Source organism: Mus caroli, unplaced genomic scaffold (assembly GCF_978045245.1).
Source record: "Mus caroli unplaced genomic scaffold, Mus_caroli_1 scaffold_2, whole genome shotgun sequence".
NCBI lineage: Eukaryota > Metazoa > Chordata > Mammalia > Rodentia > Muridae > Mus > Mus caroli.
Window position 1 is genome coordinate 147,965,164 of NW_028227257.1, and position 18,916 is coordinate 147,984,079.

Sequence of the window (18,916 nt, forward strand, 5' to 3'; positions counted from 1 at the left end):
TTAGCCTTCCTGCCTTCTGCTCTCTTACAGTCTGATATCTCTCTCTCTCTCTCTCTCTCTCTCTCTCTCTCTCTCTCTCTCTCTCTCTCTCTCTCTCTCTCTCTCTTTCCCCTTTCCTCCCAGGTGTTGATTGTCCATACAAACCATCTCACCTCCCTGCTTCCCAAGTCCTGCAGCCTCTTGAGCCTTGTCACCATCAAGGTACTGGGCGTCCTCCAGGCATTGGGGCCTGGGGTCCAGGTGGCAGCTGAGCCTCCACACCCTCCCAGTGTTCTCTGTTAAAGTTTATAGCAGATGGTCCCCAAAGAATGGTCAGTGCGTGTTTCTAAGTACTACAGTGTGTGGCTGGTAAAGAGAGGGCAACTTGACTCCTCAGTGACCAGCATGGGCTCCCTCCTGCCTGTGGATCCCTCCTGGACATGGTAGATCATAGTATAGATACAGGTCCGCCTTGGATTGTTCTGTATAGAGGTGAAGCTGGTAGGGTGGGTCCTACCATAGGAGTAAAGACTGAAAACACACACTCTCCTGCACGCTAGCTCCCACAGGTGGGGTTGGGGTAGCTTTGGCTCCATGGTTCTTTTGTTGAGCAGTGGTCTCACTATGCAGTCAGTCCTGGCTGGCCTAGAACTGGCTGTGCTCAAGCCTTTACTATGCTGATTACCCGCTCTGCCTCTGAGTCCCACCCCAGGCCATGCATAATTTTTATAGTCAGTAAAATGAGAATACTGAAGCCAGACATGGTAGCGCATATCTGCAATCCTGAGACTGACAGAGAGGCTGAGGCCAGAGAATTGATCTAGCCTGGGCTACATCGTAAGAGCCTCGCCCTAAACCTTAAAAGAAGACTATGAAGCTGGGTGTGGTGGCACACGCCTTTAATCCCAGCACTCAGGAGGCAGAGGCAGGTGGATTTCTGAGTTCGAGGCCAGCCTGGTCTACAAAGTGAGTTCCAGGACAGCCAGGGCTATACAGAGAAACCCTATCTCAAAAAACCAGAAGAAAAAAAAAGAAAACTATGAGCTGGTGAGCTGCTGGAGCTAGGAGTGCTGGCACATCCCTTTAGTCCCAGCAGAGGCAGGCAGATCTCTGAGTTCAAGGCCAGCCAGGACTACATACTGAGACCTTGTCTCAAAAAAGGGGCAGGGGCTGGAGAGATGGCTCAGCGGTTAAGATCACTGACTGGTCTTCCAGAGGTCCTGAGTTCAATTCCCAGCAACCACATGGTGGCTCACAGCTATCTGTAATGGGATCTGATGCCTTCTTCTGGTGTGTCTGAAGACAGTGACAGTGTACTCACATAAAATAAATAAATAAGTCTTTAAAAAAAAAAAAGAACTGGGTATGGTGATGCACACCTTTAATCCCAGCACTCAGAGGCTGGTGGGTCTCGGAGTTTGAGGCCAGCCTGATCTATAGTATGAGTTGTGAGTTCCAGGATAGCCAGAGCTATGTAGAGAGCCCTTCTCAAAACACTACAAACAATAATATATAAAAGATCTGTGAGATAGGATGCTGACCGGTGGGCAGGAGGAAGGGGCACCACCAAACTGCTAGGGTATGAGGTGGCCTTATCACCTGTCAGCTGCTCTGGAGTCTGGGATTTGGGGGCCTAACATGTTTGTTCTGTAGGTTCTGGATCTCCATGACAACCAGCTGACAGCCCTTCCTGATGACATGGGGCAGCTGACAGTCCTGCAGGTAAGGCTGCAGGGCATAGACTTCTGTAATGAAGGGGGGTTCTGATGTACCATCAGCAGTGGGCCCGGCCCCAGCTGTGTGCAGTGTGGGTGCTGCATGGCCGTGACAGTCTTCCAGGCCCCGGCTTGTACTCCACACTCAGTGGGCCCCGTCTGTGCTCAGCATGGATGCCGCCTGGCTGTGAGAATCTTCCAGGACCTGGCTTGTACTCCACACTATTCATGGCTTCATAGCTTTAGCTTCTCCCCCAAAAAACAAATCCCCAGGGGGCCTCCGTCCAGGGACTGTAGAGATGGCTCGGTGGTGAAGAACACTGGCTACTCTTACACAGGACCCTGGTTGGGTTCCTAGCAACTACATGGCAGCTAACAACTGGCTATAACTCCAGTTTCAAAAGTTCTAATGCCCTCTTCTGGCCTCTTCAGGTATTGCACACAAGTGGTGCACACAGATATTGCACTTACATGTAGGCAATACACATTAAAAAAAAAAGAAAGAAAGAAAGCCGGGGCGTGGTGGCGCACTAATCCCAGCACTTGGGAGGCAGAGGCAGGCGGATTTCTGAGTTCGAGGCCAGCCTGGTCTACAAAGTGAGTGCCAGGACAGCCAGGGCTACACAGAGAAACCCTGTCTCTAAAAAACCAAAAAAAAAAAAAAAAAAAAGAACATTTTAAATATTCCTTTAAAAGGACAGATTCTGGGCACTCCAGGCTCCCTGATGCTTTGTCTATAGCTGCTTCTGCTCTGCCTGAGTGCTTGATTTGGGGCTAGCCCTGAGCTAGACGTCCCCATTGCTCACCAGCAGAAACCGTACCAGAGCCCTCACACCTTTCCCCGTCCACATTGGCTCGTGCAATTCCTAGGCATCCTGCATTAGTATCGATGTTGAGCCCTCACGTAGGAGTGTGTCCAAGGGCTTGGACACGTGACTTAACCTCAGTTTTCTCATGTCTTAAATGGGACCACAGCAACCTATACCTCCCTCTCAGGGCTGCTGCAAGCATATTCAGCGCTCGATGGAGCAGGGCTGAGTGTGCAGATGCCACTGTTGTCCCGTGGGGGGGCTCATGTCACTGTTGTCTTTCTTAGGTATTGAACGTGGAAAGAAATCAACTCACGCATCTCCCTCGCTCTATTGGGAACCTGCTGCAGCTCCAGACGCTCAATGTAAAAGGTGGGGACACAAAGCCCTGTCACGCCATCCTCAGGCAGCTCCAGAGTCAGGCCACTGAGTGTGAGGGCAACGCTGCAGGCCAGACTGACCTCCCGCTAGATCCCTCTGTCTCCATGGCAACCAGAGGCAGTATATCTGTAAAGACTTCCATGACCCGCAGAATCAGAGACTTGTGGGGCAGAAGACAGGCCAATGTAGTGACAAATAAGCTAAGTGACGGGAACAGGGTGTAGTGATGAGCAAGACAGAAGGAGGTGCTGCTGCAGCCACTCCTTGTGGCTCGGGACACTCTGACTGATGCTGGCCCCACGACTGTGGCTGGCCTGACAAGTCCTCAAGGCAGGTGGAGGATGGGGCATGGCCAGCTAACATGAGGGAAGTGAGGCTCAGAGCAGTGACTTGCTCAGGACTCCCACCCTGCAGTGAGGTAAGTGACTAGCCAGGTGCCAGGGTAGTGTTTTCATCCTCCAAAGAGGACTGGCCTCCCCGTGGTCCAAGCTCTTCATCGTGCTCTTGCTGCCCCTGGCCTCTGCACAGTGTCAGCTCATCCTGTGACTGATGGGAGACAGTGGTGCTGTATTACAGAGAAGAGGCCCCGGGAGGGAAGGCCAGGTGTCCTGAGCTGCTTGGCTAATAAGCAGTGACAGCCTCCCAGTCCACATCCCCTGGGCGGCCAGAGGCTCTGGGGCACTGAGTTTGCCATCTGGGTCTCTGCAGAGAACAAGCTGAAGGAGCTTCCTGACACCCTCGGGGAGCTGCGGAGCCTGCGGACCCTTGACATCAGTGAGAACGAGATTCAGAGACTTCCCCAGATGCTGGCGCACGTGCGGACCCTGGAGGTGAGCAGGGGCATTCTCTCCAGTGCTGCTCACTGGAGCTACCCTCTCTACCTGTCTTAGTCAGGGTTTCTATTCCTGCACAAACATCATGACCAAGAAGCAGTTGGGGAGCCGGGCAGTGGTGGCACACGCCTTTAATCCCAGCACTTGGGAGACAGAGACAGGCGGATTTCTGAGTTCGAGGCCAGCTGGTCTACAAAGTGAGTTCCAGGACAGCCAGGGCTATACAGAGAAACCTTGTCTCGAAAAAAAAACAAAAAACAAAAAAAAACACAAAAAAAGAAGCAGTTGGGGGGCTGGTGAGATGGCTCAGTGGGTAAGAGCACCCGACTGCTCTTCCAAAGGTCCAGAGTTCAAATCCCAGCAACCACATGGTGGCTCACAACCATCCGTAACGAGATCTGGCGCCCTCTTCTGGAGTGTCTGAAGACAGCTACAGTGTACTTACATATAATAAATAAATAAATCTAAAAAAAAAAAAAAAAAAAGAAGCAGTTGGGGAGCAAAGGGTTTATTCGGCTTACATTTCATTTCCATACTGCTGTTCATTACCAAAGGAAGTCAGGACTGGAACTCAAGCAGGTCAAGAACCAGGAGTTGATGCAGAGGCCATGGAGGGATGTTCTTTACTGGCTTGCTTCCCCTGGCTTGCTCAACCTGCTCTCTTATAGAACCAAGATTACCCCAGCCCAGAGATGGCACCACCCACAAGGGGACCTCCCCCTTTGATCACTAATTGAGAAAATGCCCCACAGCTGGATCTCGTGGAGGCATCTCCTCAACTGAAGCTCCTTTCTCTGTGATAACTCCAGCTGTGTCAAGTTGACACAGCCAGTACACTACCTGAGTGCCTGCTCCCAGCACATGCAAGCAACCTGTCTAGGACACACAGCAGACTGTGCGGGGTTTAAAGCCAGGCTGAGTGTCTCTTGAGACAGAATCTATGACTACCCCTCCCCTCAGGTAATAAAAATGCTGTCCTCTGTGCTCGTGCCCAAGAACTAATGGCTACCAAGCCAACATGTGGCTCATAGAGCCAAGGTGACCCTAACTAATTAACACTGAAGTGAGGGCTGTTTGTGACAGGGCACACCTGTAATCATGGCACTTGTGACAGAGCACACCTGTAATCATGGCACTTGTGACAGGGCACATGTGTAATCCTGGCATCAGTGACAGGGCACACCTGTAATCATGACACTTGTGACAGGGCACACCTGTAATCATGGCACCTGTGACAGGGCACACCTGTAATCATGGCACTTGTGACAGGGCACACCTGTAATCATGACACTTGTGACAGGGCACACCTGTAATCATGGTACCTGTGACAGGGCACACCTGTAAATATGGTACCTGTGACAGGGCACACCTGTAATCATGACACTTATGACAGGGCACACCTGTAATCATGGTACCTGTGACAGGGCACACCTGTAAATATGGTACCTGTGACAGGGCACACCTGTAATCATGGCACCTGTGACAGGGCACACCTGTAATCATGGCACCTGTGACTGGGCACACCTGTAATCATGGCACCTGTGACTGGACACACCTGTAATCATGGCACCTGTGACAGGGCACACCTGTAATCATGGCACTTGTGACTGGGCACACCTGTAATCATGGCACCTGTGACTGGGCACACCTGTAATCATGGCACCTGTGACAGGGCACACCTGTAATCATGGCACCTGTGACTGGGCACACCTGTAATCATGGCACCTGTGACAGGGCACACCTGTAATCCTGGCACCTGTGACTGGACACATCTGTAATCATGGCACCTGTGACTGGGCACACCTGTAATCATGGCACCTGTGACAGGGCACACCTGTAATCATGGCACCTGTGACTGGGCACACCTGTAATCATGGCACCTGTGGCAGGACACATCTGTAATCATGGCACCTGTGACTGGGCACACCTGTAATCATGGCACTTGGAAGGCCACAAGTTCAATGCAGCCTGGACCAGGGAACAAGATCTTGTCTTAAGGAAAGAAAAGTGGGTGTGGGGCAGTGACTCTGTGGGGAGAGTACTTGCAAAGGGCCTGGACTCGGGCCCTAGAGCCAGTGCTGTAAAAGCTTGGAGCCTGCGATCCCGATGGAGACAGGTGGGTCCTGGGCCTTACTAGCCAGCTTACCAAGTTCCAGGCAGGTGAGAAACCATCTCAAAAAGCAAAGTGGGTAGTTCCTGATGATCAACACTCAGGGTTCTCCCCTGCCCTCCACACATGCAGGCATGAAGGCATGCACATACAACACAAGAAATACACATGAGACACATGCACACATGTGACTTGCAGCCACCATACTGGGCAGTGTGGCCCAGAGTCCACATTGCAGCTACTCCACTTTACCAATGATAACAAAAGTCACCAAGGTGGGATCAATGCTCTTTGAACCTGGCCTTCTCTGCCCCCTGGGTGCTCCTGGTAGGCAGGGGAGACAGTCAGCACCCAAGTGAATAACAAAACCAGGTGACTTTCAACTGTACACTGTAAAGAAGGGGTTCCCTGTGTCCACAGACGCTGAGTCTCGACGCCTTGGCAATGGTCTACCCCCCACCAGAGGTGTGTGGCGCTGGCACTGCGGCCGTGCAGCAGTTCCTCTGCAAAGGTAAACCAGGTCACCCCCAGAAGCCATCCCCACCACCAGGCTGGGGACAGCAGAGCCCAGCTGGTCCAGACCACCTGGCTGGAGGTCAGGGTCCTGTGAGGGAAACAGGCACAATGGACGATCACAGGGACATGAGCACCCAGGGTGACCTAGGAGAGTGGAGGCAGCCGGAGACTTAGGCTGGGGAAGGCCGGTGTGAGAATGCAGCTGACGCCTGAGGGCCAGGAAAAAGAGACTGGGTTTCTAGCTTGGAGGCAGTGTTAAGGGGCCTAGAGGAAGTAGGAGAGCCTGGGCATGATGGAGAGAGGGCCGGTGTAGCTGGGGTGCTGGAGGCCATGGAGCAAAGCTAAGGGGAGGGGCAGTGTCCAGCAGGAGAGCTGGTTTCACGAAGATCACATTGTAGACAACACACGCAAAGGGAGAGACAATGGAGGGCAGCCAGCTAGGCAGGCCCCTGGGGCCACCTAGGGGAGACCCCGGTGGCCTGAGCTTGTAGGAAGCTAGGTTAAGCATCACTAGGGCCCCCATTGGTCTAGGACCAGGAGGGAGCAGCCTCAGGTGTTGTCAGCTATGGCTCCTGTCACCTGGGACAGTCTCAGGGCACAGCCTCTGCTCATGTGAATTATTAATGGTGCACAGCGCAGGGAGCAAAAGAGGCCAGATCTACAGCCTGGAGCTGTAGGGAGGGCCATAGAGCACAGGGCACTCACCTGATATGTCAGGCCCTGGATGCCATCCCCTGAGGAAAGTCCCAGACCTGATAGCTTCCTAAACAGGAGGCACACAGCGCCAACAGTAAGGCTGATAGCCTTTGCGTTAACTAAAAGTTCTCTTCAGACAGTGCCATCTAGGGAAGAAAAAGTCAGTCAGCGAGGCTTTGCAGTGTGTACCTGGCCAATGGGACTCATTTTTATTTATATTCTGACTTTATTATTATACCAACTTATTGTATTGGCCTTGAACTTAGAATCCTCCTGCCTCAGCCTCCTGCATGCTGGCGTTGTAGTTGCGCTCCACTGTTTGGGTCCTTCAAAAGCACACCCTCCAGGGCTGGAGAGATGGCTTAGTGGTTAAGAGCACTGGCTGCTGTTCTAGAGGACCTTGGTTCAGTTCCCAGCACCGACATGGCAGCTTAAGTTCTAGGAGATCCAATGCCCTCTCGTGGCCTCCAAAGGCACCAGCCATACACACAGACACAGAAAACACTCAGACATGTAAAAGAAATTGTTCAAATAATAATAAAATTAAAATGTAAACAGCCAGGCTCAAGTGTCTACTCAATAGTTACATTAAAAGTCTGTGGAGAGCCAGGCAGTGGTGGTGCACACCTCTAATCCCAACACTCAGAGGCAGAAGCAGGTGGATCCCTGAGTTCAAGGCCAGCCTGGTCTACAGAGTGAGTTCTAAGATTGCAAGGGCTGCACGGAGAAAACCTGTCTCGAAAAGACAAAATGATCCGCAGTTCGAGGTCAGGCTACAGCACCCCACAGACCTGCCTTAAGAGAGACTGGAGCAGCAGCTCAGCTGCTGGGTTTTGGCTGCTGTACGTGAAGCCCTAAGTTCGAGCCCCAGGACCACATACTGTGTATGTAGCTGCCCAGTCCTATAATCCTAGCACTCCAGAGGTAGCAGAGGTGTTGTCTTAGTCAGGGTTTCTATTCCTGCACAAACATCATGACCAAGAAGCAAGTTGGGGAGGAAAGGGTTTATTCGGCTTACACTTCCATGCTGCTGTTCATCACCAAAGGAAGTCAGGACTGGAACTCAGACAGGTCAGGGAGCAGGAGCTGATACAGAGGCCATGGAGGGATGTTCTTTTCTGGCTTGCCTCCCCTGGCTTGCTCAGCCTACTCTCTTATAGAACCCAAGACTACCAGCCCAGGGATGGTCCCACCCACAAGGGGCCTTTCCCCCTTGATCACTAATTGAGAAAATGCCTTACAGTTGGATCTCATGGAGGCATTTCCTCAACTGAAGCTCCTTTCTCTGTGATAACTCCAGCTGTGTCAAGTTGACACAAAAATAGCCAGTACAGGTGTATAGTACATGCCAGCCTGAGACATTTGAGACCCTGTTTCCAAATAAATAACTAATAAGCTATTGCTGGGTATGATAATGAGTTCTTGGAAAGACAAGGAGATGAGCGTCAGTCCTGGGCCAGCCTGGGTTATGGAGTGAGTTCAAGGTTAGCCTGACCTATGTAGTAAGACCTTGTCTCCCTCTCCCTCTCTGTATGTTGTCAGTGTCTGTTCAGTCTGAACACTCAGGCCCTCAACTCAGTTCCCTGGCGACAGAAAGAGAACCCATGCTGTCTGCAGCCGCTCAGAACCGCACTGTCCCCAGTGGCAGTGCCCAGCAATAGAATGAATGATTTCATACTCACATGTGACCACCACACCACATTGAAAAGAGCAAACTGCTAACAGCAAGCTAGAAGAGTCTCTGGGAGAGTAGAGGGAGAGACAGGCACTGGGAAGTACGCTTGTGCCGGGCACCCCTGCATCCGAGCCAGCACCACCCCTGCCTGGCCTGTAAGGGTGTGTTTGCCTTAAATGTTCTTCCAGCTGTAGCAGAGCAGTTGTCTAGGGTACATGAACCTTTGGCTTTAGTTCCTAGCTGCTAAAATAAAGGAAAAAAAAATTCAGGGTAGAGTAGTATACATCTATAATGCTTATACACCTGGGGAAACAGACACAGGAAGATTGTGAATTTGAGGCCAGTCTGGGCCACCTACTGAGGATCAATACCAAAGTAATGGTTTGTTTTGTTTTGCTTTGCTTTGTTTTGTTTTTCGAGACAGGGTTTCTCTGTATAGCCCTGGCTGTCCTGGAACTCACTCTGTAGACCAGGCTGGCCTCGAACTCAGAAATCCACCTGCCTCTGCCTCCCAAGTGCTGGGATTAAAGGTGTGCGCCACCACGCCTGGCCCAAAGTAATGTTTTAAGATCTTCTAATGTTTATATAAGCAACAGACATAAAAATGAACGAAAGAAAAATAAAAATGAATGAGTATACATGCATATCCTGACTACAGAGCTCAAATATACATGACATTATATAGTCCCCTCCCTAGGGGATTGAACTTGGGCCCTCACACATAGTAGACAAAGGCTCTACCATTCAGTACATCCCAGCCCTTTTTCTGTTTTTCTTCTTCTTCTTCTTTTAAGATTTATTTATTTACTGTATATACACTGACTGTTCTGCATATATATCTTCATGTCAGAGGAGGCACCAGATCTAATAGATGGCTGTGAGCCACCACATGGTTGCTGGGAATTAAACTCATGACCTCTGGAAGAGCAATCAGTGCTCTCAACCTCTGAGCCATCTCTCCAGCCCCCTTTTTCTGGTTTTCATTTTGAAACAGGGTCTTGCTGTTACTCAGGCTGGCCTTGAACTTGCTCTGTAGCCCTTGAAGGCTTAGAACTTGCAGTCATTCTGGCTTCTGAGTAGCTGGGTTACAAGCCTATGTCACCAGGCCTGACACTAGGTAGTGATCATTTAGACAGCAGGGCAGCCCAGCTCAGGAAGATGAGAGTGGACTGACTGAGCCAACAAGACAGCTGCAGTGGGCGAAAGTGAGGATAGCAGGAGCCAGCAGCTGGGGTCTCCTGGCCAACCTGTGCCTCTTCCCACAGAGTCAGGACTGGACTATTACCCACCTTCTCAGTACCTGCTGCCAGTCCTGGAGCAAGATGGAGCAGAGAACTCCCAAGACAGCCCCGATGGACCCACAAGCAGATTCTCCAGGGAGGAGGCTGAATGGCAGGTAAGATGAGCTGCCTGCGTGGGCGCGCCAGTGCGGGGCATGCCTGCATGGGCATTGAGGACTGCCAGCAAAAGAAGTGTTCAGAGCTGTGCCCACAGATTCCCCCTCAGAACCACAGGCCCAGCAACCACAGCTGCCCCAGGCCATCAGCTCACCACACATCAGCTGTCCCAGTTTACTCTCTGTTCCCTGAACAAACCATGCCCCTGTCTCCACAGCATCTCCGGGCAAGCCACTCCCACCTGGAACTCTTCCCTGCTCACGCTTTGATTTTCATTTTATCTTAGTAATTCTTTATTTTCTTATATTTAGCCAAGGATGACTTTAAACTTTAAAAACTTATTTATTAGTAATCTCTCTATGTGTATATATGTGCGTGTACCCACTCTGCCACATATGTTGGGGCCCAAGGACGACTTTGTAGGGTTCTTTCTCCTCTGCTCTTTAGCAGGTTCTGGTTGACCATGGGCCATCAGGCCTGTGTGAAGCATTTTCCTGCTGCAGAGCCAGCTCTCCAGCCTCTCAGTGTATTTTAATATTTTTTTATTTATTTTGTGGAGAAGAGGAATGCACATGAAAACTAGAGGACAGTCCTCAGGAGCCGGTCCTTTGCTGCCACACTGTGGGTCCTAGGGATCAATCTCGGGTCACCAGGCTTGGTGGCAGTAGCCAGGTCACTGGCCCTGATTCTCAGAGTAGACAGTGTGTCCTGTGAACATCAGCAGCCCAGGTCAGACCTGCTCTGGGCTCTCTGTCCTTCGTGTTGCCCTGGCAGCACTCCACAGTGCTGAACTCAGCAAAGGATTGCATGCTAAACAATCCATCCCCACTGCTTGATGGAGCTTCAGGGAAGCCAAGAGCATGTCCAGATTGTCCACAAGCCACTCAGTCACAGCCCCATGACTCCAAGGGGACACAGGTCAGCACCAGTGGCAGGAAGGCTCTCCAAGTCCCCAGCTGTAGGCCAGCATGGCACAGGAGGCGGGGTGGAGGAGACCTTGGCAAGGTTTGCCACAGTCATCTGGACACCTGCCTCTGCCACCTCTGCTCTCATCCCAGCTCACAAAGTCAGGTCTTTGATGGCCGTAGGCGGGAACTCCAGCTGCCTGCGGTGTAAAGCTTCAGTCTTCCAGAGAGCCTTTCACCGCTTTGCCGTTGTTGATGGGAGTGTGCCTGTGACTGTCTCTTTAAGCAGTTCATGGAAATTGGACAGGGAAGAGGCGATTACGCAGGAGCCCTGTACCCTTCATGCATGGACGCATCTGTAGTGCCTTTTGGGCCTTATCTGAATTAAGCTCCACTTTCTCTGTAGAATAATTCTCCAGGACCCGTCTAGTACCTTTGTGTTTGCAGAGGTCTGGGCGGCCAGAGGTGGGTACTGCAGTGTGTTACACAGATAGCCAAGGAAGCAGGCAACCCCTGTTTTGATCTTTCTGAGTCCCAGGCCACCTGCCCAGCACTGCCTTCCAGGGCTGTCTTGAAGGACAGGGGTGTCAGCACACGGTGGTTCGTGCTCTGGAGCCCAGGATCCTTTATCAGCTCTCATTCCATCTCCTCATCCGGTGGGGCAGGTTGGGTGCGCTGTGGCGGGCACAGTGGAAACCACAGCCACCGACCTGTCCTCACCTCCGCTCTTCTCCCCAGAATCGGTTCTCCGACTACGAGAAGCGGAAGGTAAGGGCTTCGCCTGCTGCTTTCCTTCTCCCTGAGGATTGCAGCTCCTCAGAGAGCTGAGGGGTGGCGTCCTTCTGCCTCTGATTTAGTCATGAAGGGCAGACATCTTGTCCCTGCAGGAGCAGAAGATGCTAGAGAAGCTGGAGTTCGAGCGGCGCCTGGACCTCGGGCAGCGGGAGTACGCTGAACTACTGCAGCAGAGCCACAGCCACAAGGACGAGATCCTGCAGACGGTCAAGCAGGTGTGTGGCCACACAGCAGCTGGCCTGGGACCCACACGGGCCGTGGTGCCTAGGCGGTGGCAAAGCAGGGGATTACTCTGTCCTGCCGACCCCTGGAAGCAACAATGGAGGCCCTGACTAGATACCCTGACCTTGAGCACAAGACACAGGAGGGACCGACCCTAGGTCACAAAGGAACCTGCAGAGTGAGACAGGAACTCCACTCTCCTTCCCCCAGTCAGAGTCCCTCCCGTGCCTACACGTGGGGTTCCTGTGTGTCCCCCACTTAGGAGCAGACACGGCTAGAGCAGGGCCTGAGCGAGCGCCAGCGCTGCCTGGATGCAGAGCGGCAGCAGCTGCAGGAGCAGCTCAAGCAGACGGAGCAGAGCATCGCCAGCCGCATCCAGAGACTCCTGGAGGACAACCAAAGGTCAGTCCTGGCCATCCCGAGTGCCCTCTGAGGACCAGGGGCTCTCCTCGGTCTTCATCCCTGCCTGAGCTCTCCTCTGATAGGAACCAAGAAAAGTGTTTCAGTTTGGTTCTCAGAATGGGGTTCTGTCACCAGACTGCTGACCCCGCAGCTCATTTCCCTTCTGTAGCTCAGCAGGCAGTAATCACAGCCTTCCTGCGTTTGGCTTCCAAGTAGCCTGTCGCCTGAGGTCAGCCACTCACCCTAGAGGCAACAGGCTGTCTTATATAGAACAGACTGTCTAATATAAGAACTTCATGACAGGATTGCAGAGAAAGGAGCCAAGTAGAGATGTCAAGAAGCCTGAAAACATCTAGTTTGGGGTCCGCCGCAGAATGTTCTAGAAACTGGCTGCAGCTGCGTGCCCCACTAGCTCCAGGCTTCCCGCTTCCAGGCCTTGTTCCCCTGTCATCTGTCAGAGCTTCAGGAGAGAAAGCCCCGCTGGTGCTTCCATGCCAGGCGCTGTATTCCCACAGCTTACCCAGTCGCCTAGGAAGTGCTTGACCTTGTCACAGGAGAGCTAGAGGGGGCGTCCCAGCCCGAGCAGAGCTCCTGGGTGATGGCTCAGTCAGTGTGGTGAGGGGGCAGCCTGGTCGGAAGCAGCATTGTTGGTGCCCACAGGACCCCAGGTCTCTGGTTTTTCCCACAGGCAGAAGAAGAGTTCTGAGATTCTGAAGTCGCTGGAGAATGAGAGGTGAGTGGGCCTCTGGGACCGCATGGCTAGAAAAAGTTCCCTGAGTGCTCACAGCTCTGGGGACAGACACCCTCGGGTGCTCACAGCCCTGGGGACAGACACCCTAGGGTGCTCACAGCCCTGGAGACAGACACCCTCGGGTGCTCACAGCCCTGGGGGATGGACACGCTGGGGGACTCACAACTCTGAGGGACAGACACCGTCGGGTGCTCACAGCCCTGGGGAAAGGCAGCCGTAGGCCCTTCCAGCTTGTGCTGGGCAATCACCCTCATGCTGTAGGATAGAGTTACCTCTTGGCATCTAGCTAATAGTGACTCTTTTCGAGTTTCTTAAAATATATATATACACTTGTGAAAAAAACTCAAAAATATGAAGGAAGAAAGCTGGATGTGTAATGACCATCTATCTGTACTTCAGGTGTAAAAACATTTTTAAAAATTAGTCCAGTTGTTGTTGTGTATCCCTTTAATCCCAGCACAAAGGAGACAGAGGCAATTGGATCTCTGTGAGTTCAAGGCCAACCTGGTCTACATAGTGAATTCCAGAACAGCCAGAGCTGCATAGAGAGACCTTGTTGCAAACCAAAAATAAATGAATGAAATTTTTAAAAATCTATGTCTGAAAAAAAAAAAAAGAATGTGATACTTTTGTCCCCCAAGCAACAGAGCAATAGCTGCTCAAGTCCCTCAGGTATGTGAAGTATTTGCCTAGAGCCTCACACAGCCCCTGTCTGCTCTAAACCCTCTCCAGAGCCCTGTAAAGCCCAGTACGGTACGGTACGGTACAAACACAAATAGCTCTGCTCCACTAGGGGAAATATGCTCACACCAATGCAGACATGGGGTTTTTCCAAGTATTGTTAATCAGCAGACAGAGAACCCACAGATACACAGGACTGACCACATCACTCATTGCTAGAAGGGCAAGGATTTAAGCAGCCTCCTCACTCACTCTTCAGATGTTTTGCATGTGGAAAGCAGAGGGACCCATCCCAGGGTTACCACTGGGCACTGTGACAGACAGGAAGTACAGTTGTGGCCCTTGCCTTTTCTCTTTGTCATGGGTATTTACCAAGTTGGCTACTTTGAGACAGACCACATTTGTCCTAAGGGAGAGTAGGTCAGGCTAGCACACAGCTGTCATTCTCGCATCAGGGAAGCAAAAGCAGGAGTTTGGAGGAATAGGGAGTTCAAGGCCAGCTTCTACTGCACAGTGTAGAAGTCCCGCTCCATCCCGTACCAGAAAGGGCCTGAGAGAAGGCTCAGTAAAGAGCTTGTATGAGATGAGGACACAGGCATGAGATGAGTACCAGAGTTCAGACCTAGCCTAGCATCCACAGAAACTCAAGCACAGCAGTGCGTGCCTGTAATTGCAGCATGAGGGACAGAGACAGGAATCTGAGGCTCACTGGCCAGCTGACCTATTGAAGCTCCAGGTTCAATGAGAAATCCTGTCTCAAAAAATCATATGGACAGAGAGAGAGGGAGACGTGTAGCATTGACCCCGGCCTCTGCAAACACGCATACACGCATGCACACACACATGTATGCACATATGTATACACACACACACACAAAGTAAGACTGAGCATGGTGGGGCATGTCTATAACCCAAGCAATCAAGACAATCACCAGCTCTAGACCAGCCTGGGCTACATGGGAAGTTCCAGGCTAACATAGTGAGGCCTGTCCATAAAAGAAATGAAAAATGAATTTTTAAAGGACAGGAAGGAAGGAGAAACAAACAAAACAAAACGATGGTAGGAAGGGTACCTTGGCCTGTTCCTTCCCAAGGTGTCTGCTGTGTCTCTCCTGATTCTCCTGGGTACCACGATAATGGTATTTCTGAGCTATCCTGGGAACCTCCCTTCCCCAGGCATCTTAGCCCTCACCACCTAGGAAGATCTTCAGGGTCCTCCCTGGGGTCTGCCTAGTCCAGTCCAGTTGTGTGGCTGTTGAGACACAGCTGAGCAGTAACTGGTGCTGCCATCCATTCAAGCCTTCCTGACAGATCATATCTGGTGCTGGGCTAGACCGGCCCAGAGCACAATCTGGCATCAGTAGCAGCAAGTGGAGCCTCTCAGAGGATCCAGGCCTTGAACTAAGTCACACCCAGGAACATGCAAGGCACTAATCGATCAGGCCACTTCTGGTGAATGCAAAACAGCACATTACAGTGTTCGTGCGTGTATGTATGCAAAGTTTCAGCGTGCGGGCGTGTATGCAAAGTTACCTTTAAATGTGTCCACTTCTTATGTCATAGATGGAGTTTTATGCCAAAAACCATGTTTATAGGGGCTAGAGAAATGGCTCAGTAGATGAGAACACTGGCTGCTCTTCCAGAGGACCTCAGTTCAATCCCCAGCACCCACATAACAGCTCACAACCATCTATAACTCCGGTTCCAAGGGATCGGATGCCTTCTGGCTTCTGTGGCACCAGGCACAAATGTGGAGAATAGATATTCGCATAGGCAGAAGACCCGTACCCATAATCAGTTTTAAAACCTTGTTTGTACTCTGAAGGCAAAGGCAGCAGTCAGGGCTACATGATAGACCCTCCTCGGATGAATAAAAGCCTGTTTGAGCTGCTTTTAGGCCAATGTCTGTTTATGTACCATACGTGGACTTTATTTTCATTTTTTTTTTTTTTATTTTTCAAGACAGGGCTTCTCTGTGTAGCCCTGGCTGTCTTAGAACTGCTGGCCTTGAACTCACAGACATCTACTTGTGTCTGTGCACCATCGCGGCTTGGCTCTGGTGAGATCCTTGTTGAAATGTATTTGAAGAATGAGTGGATGCGTGTTGCTTTTACTCTTTTTCTCTAGAATAAGAATGGAGCAGTTGATGGCCATCACCCAGGAGGAGACAGAGAACCTCAGGCAGCGTGAGATCGCTGGTGAGTTGTGGGAGTTTTCTGGACAGAGCTTTCAGATAGCCTCTCTGTTACCCGTGCAGGGGACTGAGTGTCCACTCTGTGGAAGGGCAGCCAAGTCTGTCCTGGAGCTCAGGCCCTGGGCTCAGCCAAGCTTGGATTCTGAGTCTCGAGTTTTCTGTCTATAGAGTGGGGAAACTACACAGGGAAAACATGGGACCTTCGGGAGGACCCTAGGGGTCAAGCCTGGGCATGTCACAAACCTGCCACCGAGAGCTGGCATCAGCTCACTTGGGCTCCTGGGCAGACTTCCCCTTCCTGGTGTGTCCAGTGTGGTCCTGAACTCCACATTGGCACCTGCTCCAGACAGGTCTGAGAGCCTGCAGCCGGGAGCTGAGGAGGGTCTCTGAAGCCATGCCTGCCCTTAGTTAAAATGGAGATGGGCTCTCCTTATCTTTGGGGCCTTTGTCCTGGAAGGGCTTTCAGACAGAGCCGGACACTTGTGCTCACCACACCTACAGAGGGCTCAGCCCACTGACAGCTCTGTTCAAGGTCACTCTGTCCATTTGTTAAGGAACAGCTGTGGAAGTCACCGAATGGTGTTTATTAAGTTAATTCCACAGAGGCAGGACCTGCATCCAGGGGTTTGAGTTTCCAAGCCTTTTACACTTCCTGGATGCTTTGCTTTGATTGAACAGGCTTTGCACAGGCTAGGCAAGTGCACGGCCACTGAGCCACTCCCTGCCCTGAACTGCTCTCTCTGTTTTTAAAGATTTATTTATTTATATGAGTATACTGCTAATGTTTTCCGACACACCAACATACTGGAAAAGGGCATTGGATCCCATTACAGATGGTTGTGAGCCACCTTGTGGTTGCTGGGAATTGAACTCAGGACCACTTGAAGAGCAATCTGCCCTCTTAACTGCTGAGCCATCTCTCCAGTTCCCCCACCCCCACCCACCTCGACCCCCATCCCCTTACTACTCTTTTGTTTTTGTTTTTGTTTTTGTTTTTGTGGGGTTTTTTTTGTTTGTTTGTTTTTTTCCAGACAGGGTTTCACTGTGTAGCCTTGGCTGTCCTGGAACTCACTTTGTAGACCAGGCTGGCCTCGAACTCAGAAATCCGCCTGCCTCTGCCTCCCCCCCTTACTACTCTTAATAAATCTACAAAAGAACTAGAGAGCTAGCTCAGTAGTTACTGCTCTTCCAAAGGACCTGGATTCTAATCCCAGAACCTTATTGTGGGTCACGACATCTGTAACTCCAGTCCCAGGGGATGCAGCGCCATCATCTGGCCTCCCCAGGCTCTGCATGTACATGGTGCACAGGCCTCAAACTGACAGAGATTCTCCTGCCTCTGTCTCCTGAGTACTGGGACTACAGACATGCACCAGCACGGCCCAGCAATGTAGGTATTTTTTAGAGCTGGGTGCTGATACTCATCTGCAATCACGGAACTCAGGATGCTGGGACAGGAGGATTGAGAGTTCAAGGCCAGGCTGGGCTATCTAGCAGTGATGGAAGGAAAGGGGGGCGGGGAACTTTGTTTAGGATAACTGTCCACCAGTAAGCAGGTGACCCCTTTGGCCTTACCTGGGATCCCTAGCCTTTTCTCAGTGGCTCACAGCCTTCTCTCCGCAGCCGCCATGCAGCAGATGCTGACGGAGAGCTGTAAGAGCCGGCTCATCCAGATGGCCTATGAGTCTCAGAGGCAGAGCCTGGCGCAGCAGGCCTGTTCCAGGTAAGGTAAGGAACGTGTGTTCCCAGGTGAGGGCTCTGAGGGTGTTGACTGGGGGCCCCAAGACGGGAGCGAGAGCTGGACACTGAACTCCCCGGGCCATTCCAGGTTTGGCCAGGTTACCAGGGACAGGTGATGGACGGCCAGCCTCCGGATTCTTCCATCCAGACTCATGAGTCAGGGTCAGACGGTGATAAAGTGAGGCCGGCCTCTACCTCTGAGCCCACCTGTGTGCCAAGTGCTGGCCTGAGTATGGGGATGGAAGGGTTATCTGTCCCGCTCTACAGCAAGGCTGAAGTTGGGGATGGGGCGGGGGAACGGTCACAAAACAAAACACTAACAAGAAAGTAAAATCTTTGCTGGCTTGGTGCTAGGCTTGTAATACTAACGCTTAGTAAGCAGAGGCAGGGGAATCGGGAGCTCCAGAGCAAAGCAGAGAGTGAATTCAGCACGTGAGCTACCTGAGAGCCTGCCTCAGAACTCAAGCGAGCAAGTGAGCTTGCCTGCTTTCCAGCACCGCCCTTCCTCCCTCCCCTCCCTACTGCAGAGAGGGCCCAGCTGTTAAAAGCACTGGCTTCTTCTGTAAATGGGTTCCTTTGGTAACACCCACATGAACGCCAGTTCAAAGTGATCTGGTACCCTCTTCTGGTTCCCATGGGTACTACACACATATAACGAACTTAAAATATATGTAGGCAAAATACCCATGCATATAAAATTTTTAAAGTCATTTAAAATTTTTTTTTTGTTTTGTTTGTTTGTTTGTTTTTCAAGACAGGGTTTCTCTGTGTAGCCCTAGCTGTCCTGAAACTCACTCTATAGACCAGGCTGGCCTCTAACTTAGAGATGTTGGGATTAAAGGTGTGCAACCACTATTGCCCAGCCAATAAAAGAAAAAAATTTTTAAGTTAATGTGAAAGTAACTCAAAGCTAAGACTGTGTTGATGTTGGCAGCCTGAGGTTACAGGTTCTGTGCCACAGTTACCAGCTGTTTTGTAGGGCTATACAAAGAGTACAGCCAGTGAGGAAATGCTGGTAGAAACATTCCAGAAGCCATGTGACTCTCCAGGGTGCCGAGAGGTGGTTAGGGAGGAGCCCAGCATCCATCTCAGGGGGTGTTGTGAAGGAGGTCCAG

General features: G+C 51.4%; 1 protein-coding gene across 8 annotated transcripts in view; it reads left to right on the plus strand.

The window, feature by feature from the left end:
* Positions 1–18,916, plus strand: part of Lrsam1 (leucine rich repeat and sterile alpha motif containing 1) — a 38,258-nt gene that overhangs the window by 5,393 nt on the left and 13,949 nt on the right. For 7 of the 8 annotated variants that reach the window (XM_085835010.1, XM_021184380.3, XM_029473886.2 and 4 more), the window contains 12 exons: positions 124–201; positions 1,633–1,701; positions 2,791–2,875; positions 3,593–3,714; positions 6,248–6,338; positions 9,980–10,110; positions 11,755–11,784; positions 11,904–12,026; positions 12,296–12,435; positions 13,124–13,168; positions 15,995–16,065; positions 17,685–17,784. In XM_085835010.1, the coding sequence (XP_085691136.1) occupies positions 124–201; positions 1,633–1,701; positions 2,791–2,875; positions 3,593–3,714; positions 6,248–6,338; positions 9,980–10,110; positions 11,755–11,784; positions 11,904–12,026; positions 12,296–12,435; positions 13,124–13,168; positions 15,995–16,065; positions 17,685–17,784 (1,085 nt within the window). Of the gene's footprint in view, positions 1–123; positions 202–1,632; positions 1,702–2,790; positions 2,876–3,592; positions 3,715–6,247; positions 6,339–9,979; positions 10,111–11,754; positions 11,785–11,903; positions 12,027–12,295; positions 12,436–13,123; positions 13,169–15,994; positions 16,066–17,684; positions 17,785–18,916 lie in introns of those variants that run through there. The other variant, XM_085835011.1, reaches the window with a different exon arrangement.